The 20,899-nt window shown below is 50.3% G+C and overlaps 1 protein-coding gene across 1 annotated transcript in view; it reads right to left on the bottom strand.

Moving 5' to 3' along the window:
* The window catches only part of PALD1 (phosphatase domain containing paladin 1), a 96,700-nt gene that overhangs the window by 52,260 nt on the left and 23,541 nt on the right, over window positions 1-20,899 (bottom strand). Inside the window, exons 2-4 of the mRNA XM_043985395.1 lie at window positions 6,654-6,874; window positions 3,086-3,188; window positions 926-1,105 (exon numbers count right to left, since the gene is read on the bottom strand). Coding sequence (XP_043841330.1) covers window positions 926-1,105; window positions 3,086-3,188; window positions 6,654-6,844 — 474 coding nt within the window. The 5' untranslated portion in view covers window positions 6,845-6,874. The remainder of the gene's footprint in view (window positions 1-925; window positions 1,106-3,085; window positions 3,189-6,653; window positions 6,875-20,899) is intronic.

The raw sequence follows: 20,899 nt of genomic DNA, 5'->3' as shown, positions 1-20,899 counted from the left end.
ATTTTTCACTCTTTCATTTTTTCTTTCATTCAAGTTTCCTTACACAAAATGACTAATATTGTAATGGTTTACATAATCATACATGTACAACCCATATCTGATTGCATCCCACTTCAGGGAGGGTAGAGGGGAGGGAGGGAAGGAGGGATAAAAATTGGAACCCAAAATTATAAATAAAAATGTTTATTACTTTAAGAAAAGACTATCCTTGACCATCACTGGCCTTGTTATTTATCTGTTAAAAATTTTTGACTGAACACCCATTAAATGCAAGGCTCTATACTATGGGGGAGTCTAAATATGGATGAGCTACAATCTGCCTCCAGAAGCCAATAGCCTAACTGGGGAGATGAGGCAGAGCCATCCCACAGATCTGAAATCTATCCCCATCCCCGATTCCCCGCCTTCCCCTTGGGATCTCAAGCTCCCTTCTTTCTCCTTCCTTCCCAGTCCCTATCATGTTTCCTCTCTAATACATGGGTTCTTCACGTCAGGGCCACCCACTGAGCCCTGCACACGTGTCCAGTACAATTCCTGCTCATGTGTAGAAAACACTATTGACACAGTGGTGTCACTTAATAAACACTGAGCATCTCCTGTGTTTAGACAGCTATGCTGGGAATTAGGGGTGATGAAGGAGACAGGCCCCCTGCCTTCTGGGTGCTTACAATCTAGCGAGGTTCTACGGTATTCCATCATCAAGCAGTCAAAGCTTGGCTTCTGAGGTCTTCCACAACCTGCCCTTTCTACCTCTCCGACCTCACCACCGCCACTACCATCATCGCTGCCCTCATCCCCTTCATGCCACCCACTCATTCCTGCTCCGCAAATATGTCTCCATCCTTCCCTCTTCTCGGCTCTCTCGTCAGCCCCGAGCCTGACAAGTCAGTTTCTTATGCGGAATAAGGGAGTTGGCCCCACCCACCTTATGGCCATCGCTCTGAAGTTTCTGGAGAACCCTCTTGAAGCCCTCAAGGCTGGGCTGCCCCATGCCAAACACGGCATGCCCACCTTTGGCCTGGCGGAAGTTGGGGGCCCCGCAGCTCCCCGTGGTGTTCAAGATGTCCATTTTCCCTGAGACGTCCCGGACCATGAAGTAGCGTCCCTGGGAAAATAAGAGGGAGGGGGTAGAGCCTTGGGGGATGTGGCAGGGTCCCCTTCATCCCACCCCCACAGCCATCCATTTATCTCAGGACACAAATTTCATTCGGGTCACCAAATGCTGGCCATGAGTTGTTTCCTTCTAGCCTTGGGGGGCAGCTGGCTCTGGGGAACCCGAGAGATCATGTAGTCCAACCTCCCCAGTTTACAGATGAGGCCCAGAGAGGCAAATGACTTGACCACAGTCACTCAGCTTATAAGTGTAAGAACCAGGATTTGTACCTGGGACAAACGCTTGGGAGATAACAAATGGGTGCTGAATTCTTGTTAAGCAGGACACCATGTACTGGGGATACAGAGGGGGAAAAAACCAACAACCAAACCTGCCCTCAGAAAGCTTCCACTCTAATCAAGGGAATGGAGCACATATACAAATAGACATAATACAGAGCAGAGTGTAAGGGGAGAGGGGGGAATCTGACTTAAGAGAAAACACTTCAGCTAAGCGGGGAGTGGAGGGTAGAGTCTGGGGTGGGAGTGGGTTAGAGAAGAGAGCACGGGGAAGATGGCATCAGAATTGGCCTTGAAATCAGGAGGTATTTCAAGAGGCAGAGATAAGAAAGGATTGTGTTCAGACGTGGGAGATGACAGAGTCTAATTCATCGAGACAGGAAAGGGCAGGACATGATCAGGGAGCGGTGGACAGTCCAAGTTGGGTGGGAACTAGAATTAGTGAGGGCGGGAAGAGAGAAACAAAGGGCCAGAGAGGGAGGCTGGATCATAACACAGACTGGAAAAGGAGGACTGAGCTCTCCCAGAGGGTCTGCGTGGGCAGGGCAGGATGGAATGTGCCCTGTTTGTCCTTTCCCCACCAGCAGGGATACATTCTCCTCAGGTGGATGGGCACTCTCACAGGAAGATGGGCAGCGAGCCAAGGAACAGAGGAAAGAGACAGAGGACATTCAGCTGGCTTAACCTCTGCTTGAGGACCCCCCCCCCCAGCACCCTGGGAATATTAGATAATTCTCAGGCTGGAGGAGACCTTCAGAGGTTATCTCCTCCATCTCCCTGCCTGGTGGCAGAACAGACACCTACGCCAGATGGATGAACAAACTTGTTCCTTTCCAGGCCCCCATGAGGGTAAAAGGTTAGGAAAATTCCCAACTGTGCTCGTTTAAAAAATCAACAGACCCAGCTAAGCCAGAGAGAACGGAACCAGAAGGACAGCTGGACAGTGAGATTCTCCAGACGCCTGAAGACGAGAAAGGCCTGGGTGCAGAGGGAGTGAAAAGACGGGGAAGAAAAAAGTCCAAATGCATCTCCCTAGGTCTACATATGGCTGGTCTCAGGTCGGCCACTGCATAGCTGTGTGATCTTTGGCAGATAGCCTGACTTCTCTGTGCCCAACTATGATCATCTATAAAAAGGTTCTGATTCAAAGGTTTTTAAGGTCCTTTTTGGGTCTCCAACGTCTGTTAAATGGTCTCTGATCCTGCTTAGTCTAGAGGGATTGGGTCAGAAGGTAGAAATGAGCAAATAAGTGGCCCAATGGTTAGCTCCCTGGGACAATGTAGGGCCCAATATAGAACATGCCCATGAGAAGTTGGGGATGCCAGACAGCTCAGGTGAGCCATCCAAGGGGAAGCAGCTGCAGGGCCCTAGAAGAAAAAGAGGGGAAGGGAAAGAAAAAGAACGCGGGAAGAGGGAAAAAGAGAGAGGAGACGGCGAGAAGACAACAGTGCCCATTGCTAGGGGGCTCTTAAAGGGGGTAGAAGAAGAGGGAAGAGAGAGAAAGAGAAGAAAAAGTCAGCAGAATGAAGGGAGGACAAGAAATAGAGCAGAAAAGAGGCAAAGAGAGAAGGAAAAAGAGAAGGAGGAGGAAGAGGATGAGGGGAAAGAGAAGGGGAAAGAAGGGGAAAGGGAGAGAAGAAGAAAGATGAAAGGAGGGAGAAAGGTGAGGGGCAGATGATGGGGAGGTGCTCACCTGGATCAGGTAATGCTCCTGCGTGGCCTCAGAGATCCGGCCCACTGTGTAATGAGCCTTGAGCACTTCATCATGGATCTGGAATTCTTCCTTACAGTTGTACCTGTCTCAGGGAGCAGTGAGAGTCAGGGGCAAGGTCACCCACTGCGCCATTCCTGGGAGTCCATGAGCCCCTGATACTCACCCCTCCCCTCTTCTCTCTCCTCCAGCCCTCTGGGCTCCCTCCTTAACTTATCAATATGGAAGCCCTAGAGCAGGGACATTGTTTCCTAATCTGTAAAATGAGTCTTACAAAGCCTGGCTCCCCACCTCAGGAGGCCTCTTGGGGATGGGTGGCAGAAGTCCTTTGCAAGCTCTAAAAGCTCAGTGGAAATGGAAGATCAGAGGGACAGCTAGATGGTGCAGTGGATAGAGCACCGGCTCTGGACTCAGGAGGACCTGAGTTCAAATCCGACCTCAGACACTTGACACTTAGTAGCTGTGTGACCCTGGGCAAGTCACTTAACCCTCATTGCCCCACACAAAAAAATAAAATAAAATAAAAAAGAAATGGAAGATCAACCATCCCACAAATATTTATGAAGGGATTACTTCTGGACCAGGCACTGTGTTAAGTGCTAGGGATACAAAGAAAAGAAAAATCAGAAATGATCCCTACCCTCAAGGAGCTTCCATTCTTTTGGGGGGAGGGGGCAATGAGGGTTAAGTGACTTGCCCAGGGTCACACAGCTAGTAAGTGTCAAGTGTCTGAGGCTGAATTTGAACTCAGGTCCTCCTGAATCCAGGGCCGGTGCTTTATCCACTGTGCCACCTAGCTGCCCCCTGAGCTTACATTCTAATGGCACATCTTTGACCTCCTCACAGAGAGGTGATGGATTCGAGCTTCAGAATGAGACCCTCATTTTTGGACATGGTCAAAATGGACTTTAGTTTGCTTGATTCTGAATATTTGTTACAAGGGTTTTCTTTTTCAACAGGAGGTGGGGGTGAGAAGGAAGTAAAAAAATGAAAGCTTGTTAAAAATAAAATTCAATTTTTAATTGAAAAATTAATTTAATGTACAGAAATAGGTATACACAAGATGTATACAAGTAGATGGAAGATAAGGTTAGAAGGAAAAGCACTAGCAGCTGAGGACAGAGAAAGGCCCCCTCACAAGGTAGGATTGGAGCTATTGTCATTATCGTCACCATCACCACCACTACCCTGCTTCGGCCCCTCACTCACTGTATGACAGCAGGAGGGTTTCTCACACTCTCCAGCCCTCAATTTCCCCATCCATCTAAAGGTCTTACCAAGACCTCCCCTTGACCAACCTCAAACAAGTGTTGTAACAGTAAGGAGACAAACAAACCCAGATGGATGAGCAGCCAGGCGTGGCAGCAGCTCCATACAGAAGGGGCTTGGGCACCTGGCCCACCAGCCCCCTGCTGAGGGCCTCCTCCCCCTCCAGTGCTTCAGTGGGACCCTGAGCTAAGGGGTCCCTGGCTCTCAAAGGCTCTACTGACCCAAAGGTTGCTGTGAGGGGCCTCCCCGTTGATGGAATGCAGGTACAGAGGATGATGTCTGCTGCTCTTCCAAAGACAAGCCTAGCCCACTTCATGGAGTTCATCCAGCGCCAGCCTGCCCATAGGCATATGACTGTTGGGCCACAGCATTCAGGAAGCCAAATCTCAAGGCTTGGCGAGCCGGAGGCAGCCTCCCTCACGACTGGTTTCACAAATCTTACAAAGCTCTGAGGCTACTGACCGCCCACCACCACCAACTGTGGAAAAGGCCATTCTGATTCTCCCACAGGTGCAGATGAGTTAGCCAAGAACCCTGGAGCTCCACCCTCCTCCTCCCTATTCTTGCTCCTGCTGGGGCCCCCGGCAAGGAAATGTCCTGGAGCCAGGGACTCCTCAGACTGCCCAGAACCACTCCCTCTAAGACCCATGCCCCTTACTCCCCTGCCCACATAGATTGGCTTTCCCGCTTTCTTCTGACTTTCCAGAGATGCCGCCCAAGGGTGGCGAGTTAGCACGGCCAACAGGTCTCCGAGGTCCATTCTCCTCATTCCTGTGCTTGGGGTGGGGAGTAGGGGTCTGGGGGGCAGCCTTCTCCATCCCTCCTTCCCTCATCCAGGGAAGGAACAGACTCTCCCTTCTGACCTAGCTTCTGTCCAAATCAGTGACACCATCACATGACCACAACAGGCTCCCTTTGGCCAGTCTACTTCCCTCTTCCCGAGAACCATCCTAAGATCATGGGATCTAGGGCTGAAAGGGCCCTTAGAGATTTTCTAGTACAATCCCTTCCATTGAAATCTGGAAAAATCTGCCCATGATCCACAACTGGTAAAGAGCCAAACAGACACTCAAGAACAATAACTTGCACTGTTTATGTAGTGTTTTGATTTTTGCAAGGTACAACTAGGTGGCTCAGTGGATAGAGCAGCTGGCCTGGAGTCAGGAAGACCCGAGTTCAAATCCAACCTCAGACACTTACTAGCTATGTCCGCTTGGGTAAAGTCATTTAACCTCTGCCTGCCTCAGTTTCCCCATCTGTAAAAAGGAGATAAGAATAGTACCTCCCTCACAGAATTGTTGTGAGGATCAAGTAAAAATGTCTGAACAGCACTTAGCGCAGTACCTAGCATAGAATGGATGCTTAATAAATGCTTGTTCCAGGCAGCTAGGTGGCGCAGTGGATAAAGCACCAGCCTTGGATTCAGAAGGACCTGAGTTCAAATCCGGCCTCAAACACTTGACACTTACAACAAGTCACTTAATCCTCATTGCCCCACCCAAAAATAAATAAATAGATAGATAGATAGATAAATAAATAGATAGATAAATAGATAGATAGATAAATAGATAGATAGATAGATAGATAAATAAATGAATGAATATGCTTGTTCCCCCTCCCCCATATATGCTATCTCATTTGATCTTTATAATAACCCTGTGAGGGAGGTACTATTATCATCATCTCCAATTTACAGATAAGGAAACTTAGTCTTAGAAAGGTTGAGACTTACCCAGGGTCTCCTGGCTACTAAGTGTCTGAAAGAGGATTTGAAATCAGGTCCTCATGAATTCGAGCCTTGCACTCTAACTACTATGGTAGCTAGCTCTACCTTAAACACAGAAAACGTTTCCTGGCAGATCCAAAGCTTTAATTTCCTATCTGAAAGTGGCAAAAACTTAGATTATGATGACTACGGTAGAGGCCCAGAGAAAGGAACTGGTGCAAGGTGAATCAGCCCCAGGCACTGTGGAAATCTTGCCCTATTTACCTCTCATAGGACCCCGGGATTTTAGAATTCAGGCAGACCTTAAAGATCATCTAATCAACCACCTCCACTTTACAGAGGAGGAAACTGAGGCCCAGAGACAGGGCGTGACCTGCCCAAGGATAGGTCACTCAGGTGCCAGGTTCAGCTGCCTGGGGCTGGGGGCTTCACATTGACTGTCCCCTCTCACACTGAGGCATGTTCAGAGACTTCTATCTGAGCCTCCACTGGCTCATCTGCTCAGGCTGTTGGGGACACGCACCCCTGGGCTATGGGGCGAGGGGGGTCACTCACGTGATCACAACCGGGGCCACCTTGTTGGTGATGATGGACTTGGCCCGGCTGTTATGAGGGCCGGCTGTCTGGAAGGAGTGAATGCTGAGTGAGTGGTGGTCATCCATGCCGCCACAGCCCTGGAGGCCCTCAAAGGAGGGGCCTGTGACCGCTGACACCGTCTGTTGGGCAGTGCTAGCCGTTGTACCCATAGTCCAGGGACAGCAGCCTCAAGATGTGATCTGTGGAAGAGGAAAAAGAAAGGGAGATGGAGACAGAGAAAACCAATGGTCTGAAGTTCAATGGAACTTAGCATCAAATGCTTTGCAGCTGAACAAGGCCTTCGTGTCATATATGAAGAAACCAAGGTTGGAGGGGGTGGGGTAAGAGACCCATCCAAGGTCACACACAGAAGTGTCTGAGTAGGGATTTGAATTCAGGTCTAGTCTAGTCCTCTTCTGACACCAAGCTGCAGCCTTATGGGATCCAGGACCAGAAGGAACCCAATAATAATGATGACCTATTTGTCTCAGAAAGTTTCCCAGAGTCATTCGGCTTGTCTGTCAGAGGAAGGCCTCCCGGCCTCTAAAGTCGGCCACCTGTCCACTCCCCAGAGATAAGTGGCCCACACAGGAATCAAACCCAAGAGCTTGGCCTCCTTTCCAGAGCTCTCTAAGCCCAGACTCATCCAGACTCTGGGTTCCAATATTGCCAAAGTCTGCTTTGGCCAAAGGCAGGCCAGCATGACTGTGACCATCTGCCTTCCTCCCGCCAGCCTCTTCTGGTCTGGAATCCCTTCTTCCTCTCTGCCTTGGGGCCCTGTCTTAGCTGACAGCTCCCAGACGCTCTCCTAAGACAGCTATATTAACACACACACCTTGTGTTTACAAGGGTCCTCTCTCCAAACCCCAGCCAAGTTCTCTTTTTTGGTCGAAGACAGGAGGGATGAGACTCCAGGGGCACAAATGGAAGAACAAGAAGCACAGGGGAGCTAGAATGGGGCAGCCATGGCACACTGGGAAAGGAGAACAGCAGAAGGCTTGGGTTTGATGCTAGAACGGCCCCTCACTAGGGTCATCAGCCTCAGTTTCCTCATCTGCAAAACAAAGGGCCGTTCCAACACTGAACCAGACGGTCCTATAAAAGTCACCCCAGAATCAGAGAATGTCAGTGACTAAAGGACCCAAGAGGCCACCCAAGTGTAACTACACCTAAACAAGGATCCCCTCAGTGACGGCTCATCTGGTCCCTGCTCAAAGCCCCCAGTGAGGGGGAACTCACTACCTGCAGAGACCACACATTCTAGCCTGGGACTCACCCTTTGCAGCCCCTCTCCCCTCCCCACCACTGCTGCTTGTGCCGTCTGGGTCAGACGGAACCAGGATCCACGAAGGACCACCTAGTCTGACCCTGGGGAGCCCTAGAATGCCTCAGAGACAGCCACTGCGGCTCCCCACCCCCAGCCCCTTGTTCTCCAGACTAAACATCTGCGACCCTTTCCCCTGGGAAATGACCCTCCCAGCCGCCCACCAGCCTGTCTCTGCCTGCGCAAGGTGACCGAGCTGCACAAACACCAAGTCCCCCCAGCATCCCAGGTCAGGCTCTAGTAGCATCAATAGCACCAATCATCTACCTCCTTGGGCCTCCAGCCCCCCAACACATGGACTGCACCCAAAGGGAAGGAGACCTGGAGAGAAGAGGCTGCTGGACAGAGGGCTGAGAACTCAGAGGAATGAGAGAGGGTCCCAGAGGAAAGCTTCAGCGCCACAGGGCTGGAGGGGAAGGGGAGGGATGGAGGGGGGAGGGGAGGGGAGGACCATGGGGGGGGCTCATGGAAAGAACAGCTGGCCACAGCTGCTCCCAGGCAGGCTCAAACTCATTCCACTAACTAGGAGAGAAGGGTCTGCCGCCTCTCCCACCCCCCCACCACCTGCCTCCTCTGCTGAGCCTTGGCTGTCCCCCCACAGCTGGCAGGCTGCCACTCTGAGGGGGAACCCAGATGTTTGCAGCTGCAGACCCAAGGCTGGCTTGGAGAAATCAGACCCATTTGGGAGTCAGTCCCTGCATCAAATGGCTCTGCAATGCCCTGAGCCTGACCCCAAGGTCCCGGTGCCCTCTCTTTGGAAGGAAACCAAATTCCTTTCCTGAAACCTCTCAGTCACTCCTCTTCTTCCTCCTCCTCCTCCTCCCCCTCCCCCTCCCCCTCTTCTGCCCTCCTCCCCCCTCCCCTCCCCTTCCCTCCTCCCCTTCTCCCTCCCCCTTCCCTCCTCCCCCTCCTCCTCATTCTCTGCAGGGGAGCCCACTCTCAGGGCCTCCAGGGCCCCCCATCAATGGTTTCATCCTCTTCCAGACCCCACCGAACAATCCTGCTGACAACTCCCATTTCTTTTGTGCTTTATGGTCCAGAAAGATTGCCTCATAGCAGCCCCAGGCAGCAAACAGGGGGGAATCATCACTCAGCAGCACAGCATCTGAGAGATGGGGAGACCTCAGTTGCTATCTCATCCAACCCACCCAAACACACAGAAGGAAATACCACGATGAGATACCATCATATTATATGTATACACATAGATCCATACAGTTGTTGTTGTTAGTCATTTCAGTTGTGTTCGACCCTTCATAACCCCATTTGGGATTCTCTTGGCAAAAATATTACAGCGGTTGCCATTTCCTTTTCCGGGAATCTACTGTGTCTGGTGATTGGAGGTTAAGTGACTTACCCAGGGCCACACAGCTAGAATGTATCTCTGCCTAGATTTGAACTCAGATCTTTCTAACTTTAGACCCAGCGCTCAGTGGATAAAATGCCACCAGCTGCTTCTGTCTGTACAAACACACACACACATTTACATAAGCCCATGTTACAGGTAAGGAAAACAAATCTCAGAGACCCACATTTTAGGAAGGGCAGTAATTAGCTCACAAGCATCCAACCACGGGAGAACTGGCTGAAGACAATGAAGACGTCCATTCTGGAGAAGAGACCACTTTGGAGGGGGGAGGGTCCGATCCCCGCATCCAGCATTTGAAGGGCTGAGGAAGACTCGACCCAGCTCTGCTTGGTCCTCCTTGGGCTAAAGAAGGACAAAGCTTGCCAGCTAGAGACCCCCACCCTAGCCGGAGCTGATGGGGAGGGTCAGCGGAGGGAATGGCCCAGGCAGTCAGAAGGTCCGGCTCATGAGATCACGGACAAGGCACTCGGCTTCTCTCTGAGTCTGTTTCTTCATCTGCAAAACAGGAACTGGGGCTGACCAGACTGTGTCAATTCTAGCTTCTGATAATTTTATAAATCTCCCCCCAAACTCTCTCCTTCCTGAGATTCCCAAGGTTTCTTCCTGTTCTTCAGCTTGTTCTGCAAATGAACTTGAGACTGTGAGACACTCACTCTTCCCAGAAGCAATGGGTCAGTCTCTCTGTTCTGCGATGCTGTTCCCATCTTTGGGTATTCCTAGCACTGCTATGCGATCCTCTGAGTCATAACCAATCCGCCTTGACTGATGACCTTCATTTTGTTATATTGATCGTTTTAACAATAATAATATATAGGGGCAGCTAGGTGGTGCAGTGGATAGAGCACCAGCCCTGGATTCAGAAGGACCTGAGTTCAAATCCAGCCTCAAACACTTAACACTTACTAGCTGTGTGACCTTAGGCAAGTCACTTAACCCCAATTGCTTCACTTAAAAATAATAATAATAATAATATGGTACAAAATCAGCCCTCTCCATTCTCTACCATCCTTCCTTCCCTAATGAGCTGTGAAAAAGACCCCAAATCTAGGCAGTCTAAGGCCCTAAGCATAGGAAACAGTGGAAAGAAATCTGGATTTGAAGTTGAAGGACCTATTCTGTCACTACTGAGTGACCATAGGCATCAGCCAGAGTCACTGGGCCTCAGCCTCTTCCCCTGTAAACCAAGGGCTGGGAGGGATTGGACCAGACCACCCAAGGCTCCTTCCCGTTCTGATCTAGGACACTCCACACCTATGGTCTGCAGAGGCCAAAGTCCTGGATAATCTACTCCAGAATAAGTGACGCTGGGCTGTGGAATGGGCCATGGGCCTGTCATGACCTCATGGCAGGCTCCCAGTTCCCGGATGGTCCCTGGTTCTGATTAGTCTGCAGAGAACAATAGGACTGCTCCCCGGGGCCCAATGGGCAGCTGCTCTGGATCACAAGCCCCCCCCCGGCCCCCCACACTGCTCACACTGGTGTAATCCCAGAATGTTTGGTACACTATTGCCAGGCCGAGGTTCAGGGGAAGCTCCTTGGCTTGGACCGGGATCCCTGCTCAGACCCTGGCCCTCAGACTCATCACCCAGAAGAACTGAGGGCCACCGTAGATAAGAATCAGAAAGACCCAAGATCACATCATGCCTCAGACATATACCAGCCTCTGTGAAATAAGGGGCCCCTTCAGCTCTCAATGGATGAGTCTGTGATCCCCCAGACGAGCCTATTCAAGGCCTAGGACTGCAGGGCCAGTGAGACTTAGCTCCCAGGTCCAACGCCCAAGCAGCCCGGTCTGCTTAGCTCTGTCTGTTCCCTGGCGGCTGGCCAAACCTCTGCTGCCAGTCCACTAGGCTGAGAAGAGAGACAGCTCAATACAAAGCCGTAAGAGTGAGAAGATCAGGGTTCAGGTCCTAGAGATAACTCTGAGCTGTGTGACTTGGGCTGTAAGACTGTTTTATGAGCAGCTAAGGTGGTGCAATGGACAGAGCACCAGCCCTACAGTCAGAAGGACCTGAGTTCAAATCTGGACCCAGGCACTTACTAGCTGTGTGACCCTGGGCAAGTCACTGATTGCCTTCAAAAAAACTAAAAACTCAGTTTCCTCGGTTGTAAAATGGGGTAAAACAGGGAACTATACTGACCTTAGAGAGGCCCCATAGGAAAAAAGGAACTTTATAAACCTTAAAATGCAATAAAATTATTATTCATAAGAGATTATTATTATTTATAACTGCATTCCTATATTTTAGGTATGTGGAAACAGAGGCCCACAGAGGAAGTGAAATGACCAACCCAAGGCCATACAGGTACAGGTTAAGGGATCAGAACCAGCTCCCCTGGCTCCAGATTCTGAACCTTGTCTTTCTCTTGGCAGACACTGTGTTTCAGTCTGAAGGGGACCCTCCATCCCCTCCCACCCCCAGCTCTCCTGTCACTCGGGAAAGGAAGGGAAGGGAAGACTGGGGAAGAAGGAGAAGGAGGGAGCAGGAAGAGAGAAGAGTGAGAGGGGAAGGGAGAGGGGGAGGAGAATACATTTGCATAAGAAAAAGGGCAGTGAGGAAAAGAGCAGAGGCCCCAGGCAGAGAAGGGAAGGGGCCCCCAGGCTCTGGGGGAAACCTGGAGAGAGTGCCCCATCCTCTGAGGACCAGGCAAGCCTCCAGCTCAACCTGCGGGGCCCAGGATGATGAGTGAAAAGAATGGCTCAGCTGTCCTGGTCCCTCCATCCATCCCCCCTCCCACCCATGGAATTCCTGAAGATAAAGCAACCATGTCAAGAGAAAGCCCCCACCCCCTCCGCCTCCTCCGACTCCAGCCCCATCCCTTGCCAACCTGTCAACCCCGCTGCTTCTCCTTCTCCGGGGACACCAAGGAGGCGGAGGCGGGGATGTGCCTGGCCTGCAGATGAGGGTGGGGGTGGGGGCTGGCAGGGAGCCAGGCACCCTGAGGGGGGCCAGCCAGATGGCACCTGGCAGGCCCCCGAAATCCCTGGGCAGTGTGGGAACTGAATCTGAAACTTGTAGCGTTCCAGAACGCCAGACAGAAGCTAGAGATGGGTAGAGTCGCAGAATTCTAACAAATACCTAGCGCTTGTTGAGGGCTTTACAAATGTTCTCTTATTTGATCCTCACAACAATCCTAGGAAATAGGCGCTCCTCTCACACCCATTCTACAGATGAGCAAACCGAGGCAAGGCTATATACACACAGACAGGAGGTGTCAGAAGTGGCCTTAAACCCAGCTCCTCTGATGCCCTTCCCACCACACCCCACTGGGCAGGTGCCTAATAAATGATTGCTGACTGACTGAGTGAGCGAGCCATGTCAGATGGGAGCTCAGGGTCTCACCAGGCAGGGCAGAGCAGGGCAGAATCCTCATCTTTCTCTTGGTGGACACTGTGTTTCAGTCTGAAGGGGACCCTCCGTCCCCTCCCACCCCCAGCTTTCCTGTCAGGCTGACAACTCGATGAGGGAGTCAGAATTAGGACCACCCCCTCCTTCCCAGGTCAGGGTTCACCCTGGTAGACTGCAGTGCACCACAGTCAACTCTAAGCCCCAAGCAGAGAGACCGGGATGAGTTTGGGAAGGGGTTAGTGGGAAGGCAGGACAATCCCCGTATTCCTTCATATCCTTCCGTAAGGACTCCAAGGAAAGACTTCTATGAGTTTCTATGAGCGGGGAAACGGCGTCACAGAATGTCAGAGCTGGAAGGACCCCCAGATCACCTGGTCCTACCCCCTCACTAGAGGAGGGGGAACATCCCAGCGGGGACAAAGGCAGGATTCTCCCGACTCACGGTGCCTGGCACACAGCAGGCTCACGTTAACGCCCCTTGACAGCTGAGCCCAGAGCTACTTGGCACTGCCCAAGACAACGATGTGCAAAACCACAAATCTCAATCCTCTTTGCCAGGACAGGAAGGTCAGCAGCAGGAGCCACCTAAGTGGAGGTGATGGGAATGGGATGCTGCTCTTTCCTGGGATCTCCCAAAGAGAAAAGACATCACAGGGGAGCTGGGAAGGAATCTTGATTCACCATAGCCTGCCTTACCTTTCCCTAGCTGTAGCCTAGTCTCTGATCTCCAGCACCAAGGGCAGGGCCTGGCACACAATAGGTGCACAATCTTACTGAACCTAGTGCAGGGCCTGGCACACAGTAGGTACACAATGCTTACTGACACTTTAAAATTCACAAGATACTTTATCTCATTTAATTCTCTCAATAACTCTGGGAAGGAGATGCGATTATCATTCCCTTTTCACAGATGAGGAAACTGAGGCTGAGAGGGAGTTAAGTGACTTGCCCAGGGTCCTCCTGATTCCAAGGCCAGTGCTCTGTCCAATGCGCTGCCTCATTTGCATCATCCTTTATGATTTACCGGCCTGTTCCTCACCACAGGCCTGTGAGGTGCTAGGAAAAATATTACTATCCCCGATTTTACGGAGAAGGAAAATGAGCTTGGCAAACAGACAAAATCCCTTGCCCAAGGGCACAGCAAATGCAGTGTTCTTCACCTTCCCTGTGCTGCCAACTCCCTTCTTTTACAGATAAGGGCTGAGGCTCAGAGATGGAACTCGGACCAGGGTCACACAGGGCCAGGGCCACACAGGCGAGGGCCTGGGCTCAGATTCTGTCCTCTGGACTTCCGGGCCAGTGTTCTTTCCATTACACTTTTTCCTTAGCCTCCCCTTTGACTCCAAATTCAGGACCGCCCAGGAAGAAACTTCCCAGCTCCTAAAATTGGGGAATTGGCAAGAGGGAGGGAGGGAAATCTCCCGGGCCAAGCCCAATGCAGGCCACCCCCACCTCCGGGCCTTCTCTCAGGCCTCATTTGCATGCCCCTCATGGGCAGGGGGAAAGCCAGGATGGCCGGGTGCCCAGGGCCCCTTAACAATAGGGCTAAATATAGGGCAGAGTGTCAGCCCGGGAGCCAGGAGAGGAAGAGGTCCCCAGCCGCAGGATACATCTGTCTTGGGCAGCCACCAATTAAGAGGAAACACAGGCATGCTTGGTTCCACTATTGTGCTGCTGGGAGGGCTATAAACCTTTCTGAGCCTGCACCCCATGGTGGGAGGTAAGACCGGCCCCTCGATGTCCCCAGACAAAAGTGTTCTCTACCCTCCTAATGGCTAACACTCACTCCTAGAGCCCTTGGAGGCTTACAAAGCCCTTTTTACCTGTTATCTCAATTTCCTCCTCACAACGACCCAGCAAGGAGGGTGTTATTGCTATGCCCACCTTACAGATGGAGAAACTGAGAGTCAGGAAGGCCCAGGGTTACACAGTTAGTAAATGTCTGAGGCGAGATTCAAACTTGGGCATTTCTGACTCCAAGTCCAGGCTGGAACTAAATGATCTAACCCAGATCCTTAATTTTATGGATGGAGAAACTGAGGCCCAGAGAGGGGATGCTGCTTGCCCAGGATCACACAGCTAGTAAGCATGTGCCCCCTCCTTTTTCTGTTGTCTCTACTCCCCAAAAGGCAGCAAACATTCCTAGAGACCTCTGATGCATAACAGCTGTTGGTCATTTGGTTGGTGTTGGTTGGTTGGGTGGGTGATTGATCACTCATCCTTTCTCCTTCGAAGAGGACCAATGACATCACAAAGGTGACTGTATTTAAGTGAGGCCCTTGGCTGGGAATGAGCATAAAATAGCAATTGTCAATAGCTGTAGGGTGGCAAGGGCCCCCAGGGCCTGGAGAGAAGAGGTGGCTCAGGGCAAGTGTCCACAAGCAATCACAACGTCAGGAGACACGTGTAAAAACCAGGTTTGTTACAAGAGAAATGAACGTGTGTGGGAACTCAACTGGCTTGAAGTTTTTACAGAAGTTTACACTTTTTGTAACAGCAGGACAAGGGAGGAGGGGACACCAGGAAGGAGCGAAACATGGGAGGGGGAACAGTGTGTCAAAGGCAGGACGCCAAAACCACCCCCCACAGGGAGGAACAGGGTGATGGCCAAAGTCCCATTCATTTCCCTTGGGAACAGCTAAACTATGAAGACAGGAGGGTCCCCTTCTCAGCAGAAGACCCCAGCTGCACAAGCAGCGTCCCAGCCTGGCATAGGTGGCTGGCTCCAGTCTGGCCTCCCGAGGGCACCCAGGGAGCCAAGCTTAGGGCACGACAACAGGGGGGGCGCTTCACCCTTGACATGTTCAGGGCCTCCTGCATACTCTGAGTCTGGCACTTCTGGGAAATATGGCAACTCAAAAAGACAAGTTCAGGGGATCCTCTTAACAGCCCTCGACAGAAGGATTTACACACTCAGAGGCCACTTCTTCCTTCCTGTTAAGAGAATCCCAGAGAGGTCAAGCCCAATGCTGGGCAGGGGCAGCAGAAAGCCCTGGGTTCCAATCTCGTTTCTGCCTTGACCTTGAGCCGGGGCCCCAAGTTCTGAAGGGTCCTCTCCAGCCTAAGGGCCCAGCAGTGGTCTGGCTCTAAGCCATTCACAGGTGCTTTAAGATTTGCAAAGCAAACACAGGAGTACTAGAACCCATGCTCTCACCCATAGAACAGCCCAGCTAAGCTGAAGAGGGTCATTCACCCCCTCCCGGAGACCATCTCCAGTAGCGCAAAGGGACTTGTCCCAGGCTCAGTGGACAGAGCCCGAAGGCTCTGCCCCTCCCAGCCCCAGCTACCTCCAACACATGCCCCCTTCCAGGCTCGGCTCAATACCCAGCCCTCCTACACGAAGTCTTTCCTGGCCCCATTCCTTGTTAATGCCATCCCCCAACCAAAAAAATTACTTTGTATTTAGGCAGAAACATTCTGGACAGAAATCTGGCCTGGGAGGCCAGAAGACTCCAGAAGTTCAAGGCTGGCTGAGGACGTGTCCTAGCTGTGTGACACCCGGCAAGCCACTGAACCCCAGGCAACTCCCTAACCCGAGAAAATGCCAGGCAGTGGGGACTCTGCAGTGGCTGAAGCAGCCTCCCGCCCAGATTTCCCCTTCACCAAAGATATCATCGGTCTGGCACCAATAGATGTCTGAGAATCCATTGCTCTAGCTCTCAAAGGCCACTCAGTCCAATCCTCCCGATTTATAGATAAGGAAACTGAGGCCCGATTCAGCCACTTGCCCAAAGACATCCAGGTAGTAATTGTCAAAGGTGGGATTTGTCTCCTCTCTGTACCACTTACTTATCTTCCTGGCATACAGTCGGAACTTAAGGTTAACAATACCCTCGTTTTACGAATGAGGACACCGAGGCCCCAGGGAAGTTAAATGACTTTCTCAGGGTCACACAGCTGGTGTCTGATGTGACTCCAACCCAGGTCCTCCTGACTGCAAGTATTAGCATCCTATCCTTTATCCCACACTGACTCTCCATGACTAATTCTAAAAATGCTTAAAGAGGATTCAAAGGCAAATAGAGAAAATCTGTATTTAGGAAGATTTTTTTTAAAAGAGAATCAACTCAGCTTCTTCACTGATCTGCCTAGAGGCAGGGGACTGGGTGAGATGACCTTCAAATTCTAAGACCCCTGAGATGTTTGCTCAGTCCCTCCCAACTATGCCAAAGCATTGGACAGCTGTGTAGATAACCCACAGCGGCTGGAAAGAGGCCAGGAGTGGAGAGACCTTTCCTCTCTATCACCTCCTTCTGAGGGGGGAAGCCCTGAGCCCCTGAGCTTTAGGGGCAGGGAGGAGGAGAACCTCTGAGTGGGCTGTTGAGCTAAGAATAGCAGCTACATCCACACCCCACAGCTGCATATGGGCGACAGATGGATGTCCACCCAGCTCCTTCCTCACCCCGCAATGGAAAGCACTTGCTGCAGCTAGGTGGACTGTGAGTGACAACACCAGCTCCTGGAGCACGCTGGACCTCACAGACTCTGGGTCTAAACCAGGGCTTCTTCCCTTTTTTGTGTCCCAGCCCCCCTGGGCAGTGTCTGATGAAGCCCATGGACGTGTTCTCACAGCCGTGCTTGTAAATGCACAACACAAAATACAGAGGAGTACAAGGAAATACGATTGTTAAAATATTTTTTAAATGTTCAAGGACACCAAGTCAAGAACTCCTGGGCTAAACCACACAGCACAAGGTGCACACCATCCCTTTCTCCGCACAGAGCTCAGATCATGAAAAACTCCAGAATGGCAAAACTAAGAGATGATCAGAGCTGGATGGATCTTTAGATGTAGGATCCTCACGATACAAAATGTCCGAGCTGAAAAGGGCTATAAAACGCAAGTGTTATGGCTGGGAGGGACTTTAGAACAAAGAATCCAGTTTGTAAATACTATTCATGCATCTAGGAATACACAGAAACAAATGTCACTATGCCCTTGGGGACCCTCCATTCTCTTGAGGGGAGGGTAGCAGGGGGAGAGACGGAACAAGGCATGTGTCCAGAAAAGAAATACAGTGTAAGAAAAAACCTTGTTAAAATGATGGGGGCAAAGGGGGACATCCCAGCAAAATGCTCTAGGAATACTTGAGAAGAGAGAGGCATTTAGCCAAGCTCACAGAGGAAGTGATCCACAAGCTGTCGCCTGGGAGAAGTAGCCAGGTTCTGAAAGGAAGAGGTGAGGAGAGCTTGCGTCGCAAATACGGGAAAACTCCCGGGGCAAAAATAGGAAAGCAAAGGTGGGGCATTGAGGATGATGAGGGGACAACCAGAAGAACCCTGATTCTGAGCAAACAAAGTGACATGAAAGACAGAAAGGCAGCGTGGAACCAGCCTGGGAAGACTCTTAAAAGCCAGGCTAAGGAATCTGTATTATGTCCTATAGGAGCTATGGACAGCCATAGACAGTGTTTGAGGAGGAGAGTGACATTCCTTACAATCCCAGAATTTGAGATCTGGAAGTGATCTCAGCAGCCATCCAGTCCAACAACCTCATACAACAAAAAGAATCCCCATTATAACAGAACCGTGAGAGTGCTAGTAAACATTTAACAACCAGCTCTTTTAAGTTTAATCTGCAGGGACAGCTAGGTGGCGCAGTGGATAAAGCACCAGCCCTGGATTCAGGAGTTCCTGAGTTCAAATCCGGCTTCAGACACTTAACACTTACTAGCTGTGTGACCCTGGGCAAGTCACTTAACCTTCATTGCCCTGCAAAAAAAAAAAGTTTAATCTGCATCATGAACATTTTTCCATCACCTTCTCAAATATAGACAATCAATAAAACAATAAGTCAAGCCCTGATCCAGAGGGTTGTTTGTTTGGGGCGGGGGGGGGGACGGTATTTAAGAGGTAGAAATGCTCACATTGAAATTTTAACAATCATCCAGCTAGTATGAGCAGGCTCCAGCACAGCCCTGGAATTGACAAGAGGTGATCCAGACCGTGGTTAGATCTGTGCCTTACTTTGGCAGCTGTGTGGAGGATGGATTGGAGATTTGAGAGACTAGAGCAGGAGATCAGGTGACAGGTGTCAGTTTTGGACATGGACGTCTAGGCAGAGAAGCCTAGTGGTTAGCACAGTACTTGAAACATAGTAGGTGCTTAATAAATGCTTCTGACTGTCTGGTTGACTGCCTGGAGTCTAGAGTTCAGAATAAACAATAAGTGAGCCTGTCAGTTAGGGGCACCAGATGTGTGATGCTCCAGCAAGGGAAGCTCTTAACATAAGAGAGACAGAAAGCGAATTAAGAGAGAAAAGCCCTTGGGCAGTTAGGTGGCACAGTGGATAAAGCACCGGACCTGGATTCAGGAAGACCTGAGTTCAAATCCGACCTCAGACACTTGCCACTTACTAGCTGTGTGATCCTGGGCAAGTCACTTAACCCCCATTGCCCCACCAAAAAGAGAGAGAGAGAAAGAGAGAGAAACAGCCCTACAGAAGCTTGGGGGGAATGCTTCCAGACAGATGAGTGTAGCCAATGGAGTAGAAACTGCAGAGAGGTCCAGGAGAATGAGGACTGAGAAAAGGCCATTGGATTAACGATCCAATTAAGAGGTCACTCACTGACAAGCATCAGTGGAGCAGTGGGGTCAGAAGCCGAGCCGCAAAGGGCAGAGTGAGCAGGGGGTGGTCAGGAAGCAGAATACAACTTTTCCCAAGAGTCTGGCAGCATCTGGGAGGAGAGATGTAGGAAGGCAGTTTGAGGGGATGGCAAAGTCAGGGGGAGATTGTTTTTAGGGCATGTTGGTAGGTAGTAAGGAAGCAGCCAGGACAGAGGGAAGCCCAGAAGATTGTGGGAAGGGGAATGGTTGAAGAAGTAAGTTCACCGCACAGACAGTCAGAGCTGAAAGGGGCCTGAGAACGTGAAACATCTGCCTGATATGGACAGACGGAGCCAGAGTCAAAGGCCAAGAATCTCAGTTACAGAGAAAACTGGCTCAGAGAAGAAGCCACTTATTTCCCCACAGTCACACAGCCAGCACATGCTGGATATCTCCTGACTTCAAGCCTACGATTCTTCTCTGGCACTGAAGGGCACCGAGTCATAAACCACTTTCCCATTCATGACTGCGTGTGATTTTCAAGGTAGGAGGTAAAATATAATTATGTCCATCGAACAAATGGGAAAACTGAGACTCAGAAAAGTAGGTGAAGGGACTCAGTTGGTAACAAACAGGGTCATGATCCTTCCCTTACTCTTCTAACACCTTGTTCACTATTCCCATGAGGCTGCCATATTTTAATATTAATGTTTAATATTTAGCCTTACATTAATATGATGTCCATTTTATATTAATTTAATTTCTATCACATCTATGGTATATTCATTTAGATACTATTTCTAGGGGCAGCTAGGTGGCACAGTGAATAGAGCACCGGCCCTGGATTCAGGAGGACCTGAGTTCAAATACAGCATCAGACACTTATCACTTACTAGCTCTTTGACCCTAGGCAAGTCACTTAACCCCAATTGCCTCACCAAAATAATAATAATAATAATTAGATACTATTTCTATTGTATATTAATTATTCTTATATTATTTCTAATTTATATTAATATTTAATATTAAGGTGAAACTTAATTGAGCACCAACAAAAAAGATTTTATTAGTGCATTTTGGTTTTCACATCACATTTCCATCCTGTTAACCTCACGGACCACTCCCAGAGAACATCTCTTTATGAAAGAAAAACTAAACCAAATATTAGAGTCCCCAGGGCGACTGAAGATATCCCATTCTGCCTCTGCGGTCTACCCTATCCCGCTGAGAGGGAGATGCTGTGACCCAGCATCAGGCATATGGACCTAATATCTATCACTGCATCCAGTCAGAATCCTCGTCTTTAGCACTGCTTTCGTTTGTGTCGTTGTGCTGATCTCTCCACCCTGCATCCCCCTTTACTAGATGATTAGGGGTGTGATGTTTAAAATCTAAATTGTGGTCACCTTAAATTAGAAGCTTTAGCACCAGTCCTTGGGCATTAAACATTTATTAAAGCATACAGATATTCCCATGGAGTTCAGAAAGTTAAGAAAAAAGCCTATTTAGCCTAGAGTTCCAGCCTGGTCTGGTTCTTCCTCAAGTCCTCTGCCACGAGCCTGCTTCAATCACGAACTCTCTAGCAAACTGATTGTGGAAGCTTTTTATAGGTCTGGAACAGAGGCGGTCCTTACAC

This window comes from Dromiciops gliroides, chromosome 2 (genome assembly GCF_019393635.1).
Source record: "Dromiciops gliroides isolate mDroGli1 chromosome 2, mDroGli1.pri, whole genome shotgun sequence".
NCBI classification, from domain to species: domain Eukaryota; kingdom Metazoa; phylum Chordata; class Mammalia; order Microbiotheria; family Microbiotheriidae; genus Dromiciops; species Dromiciops gliroides.
Note: the sequence above shows the minus strand (reverse complement) of the source record. Positions and strands in the feature narration are given on the sequence as shown.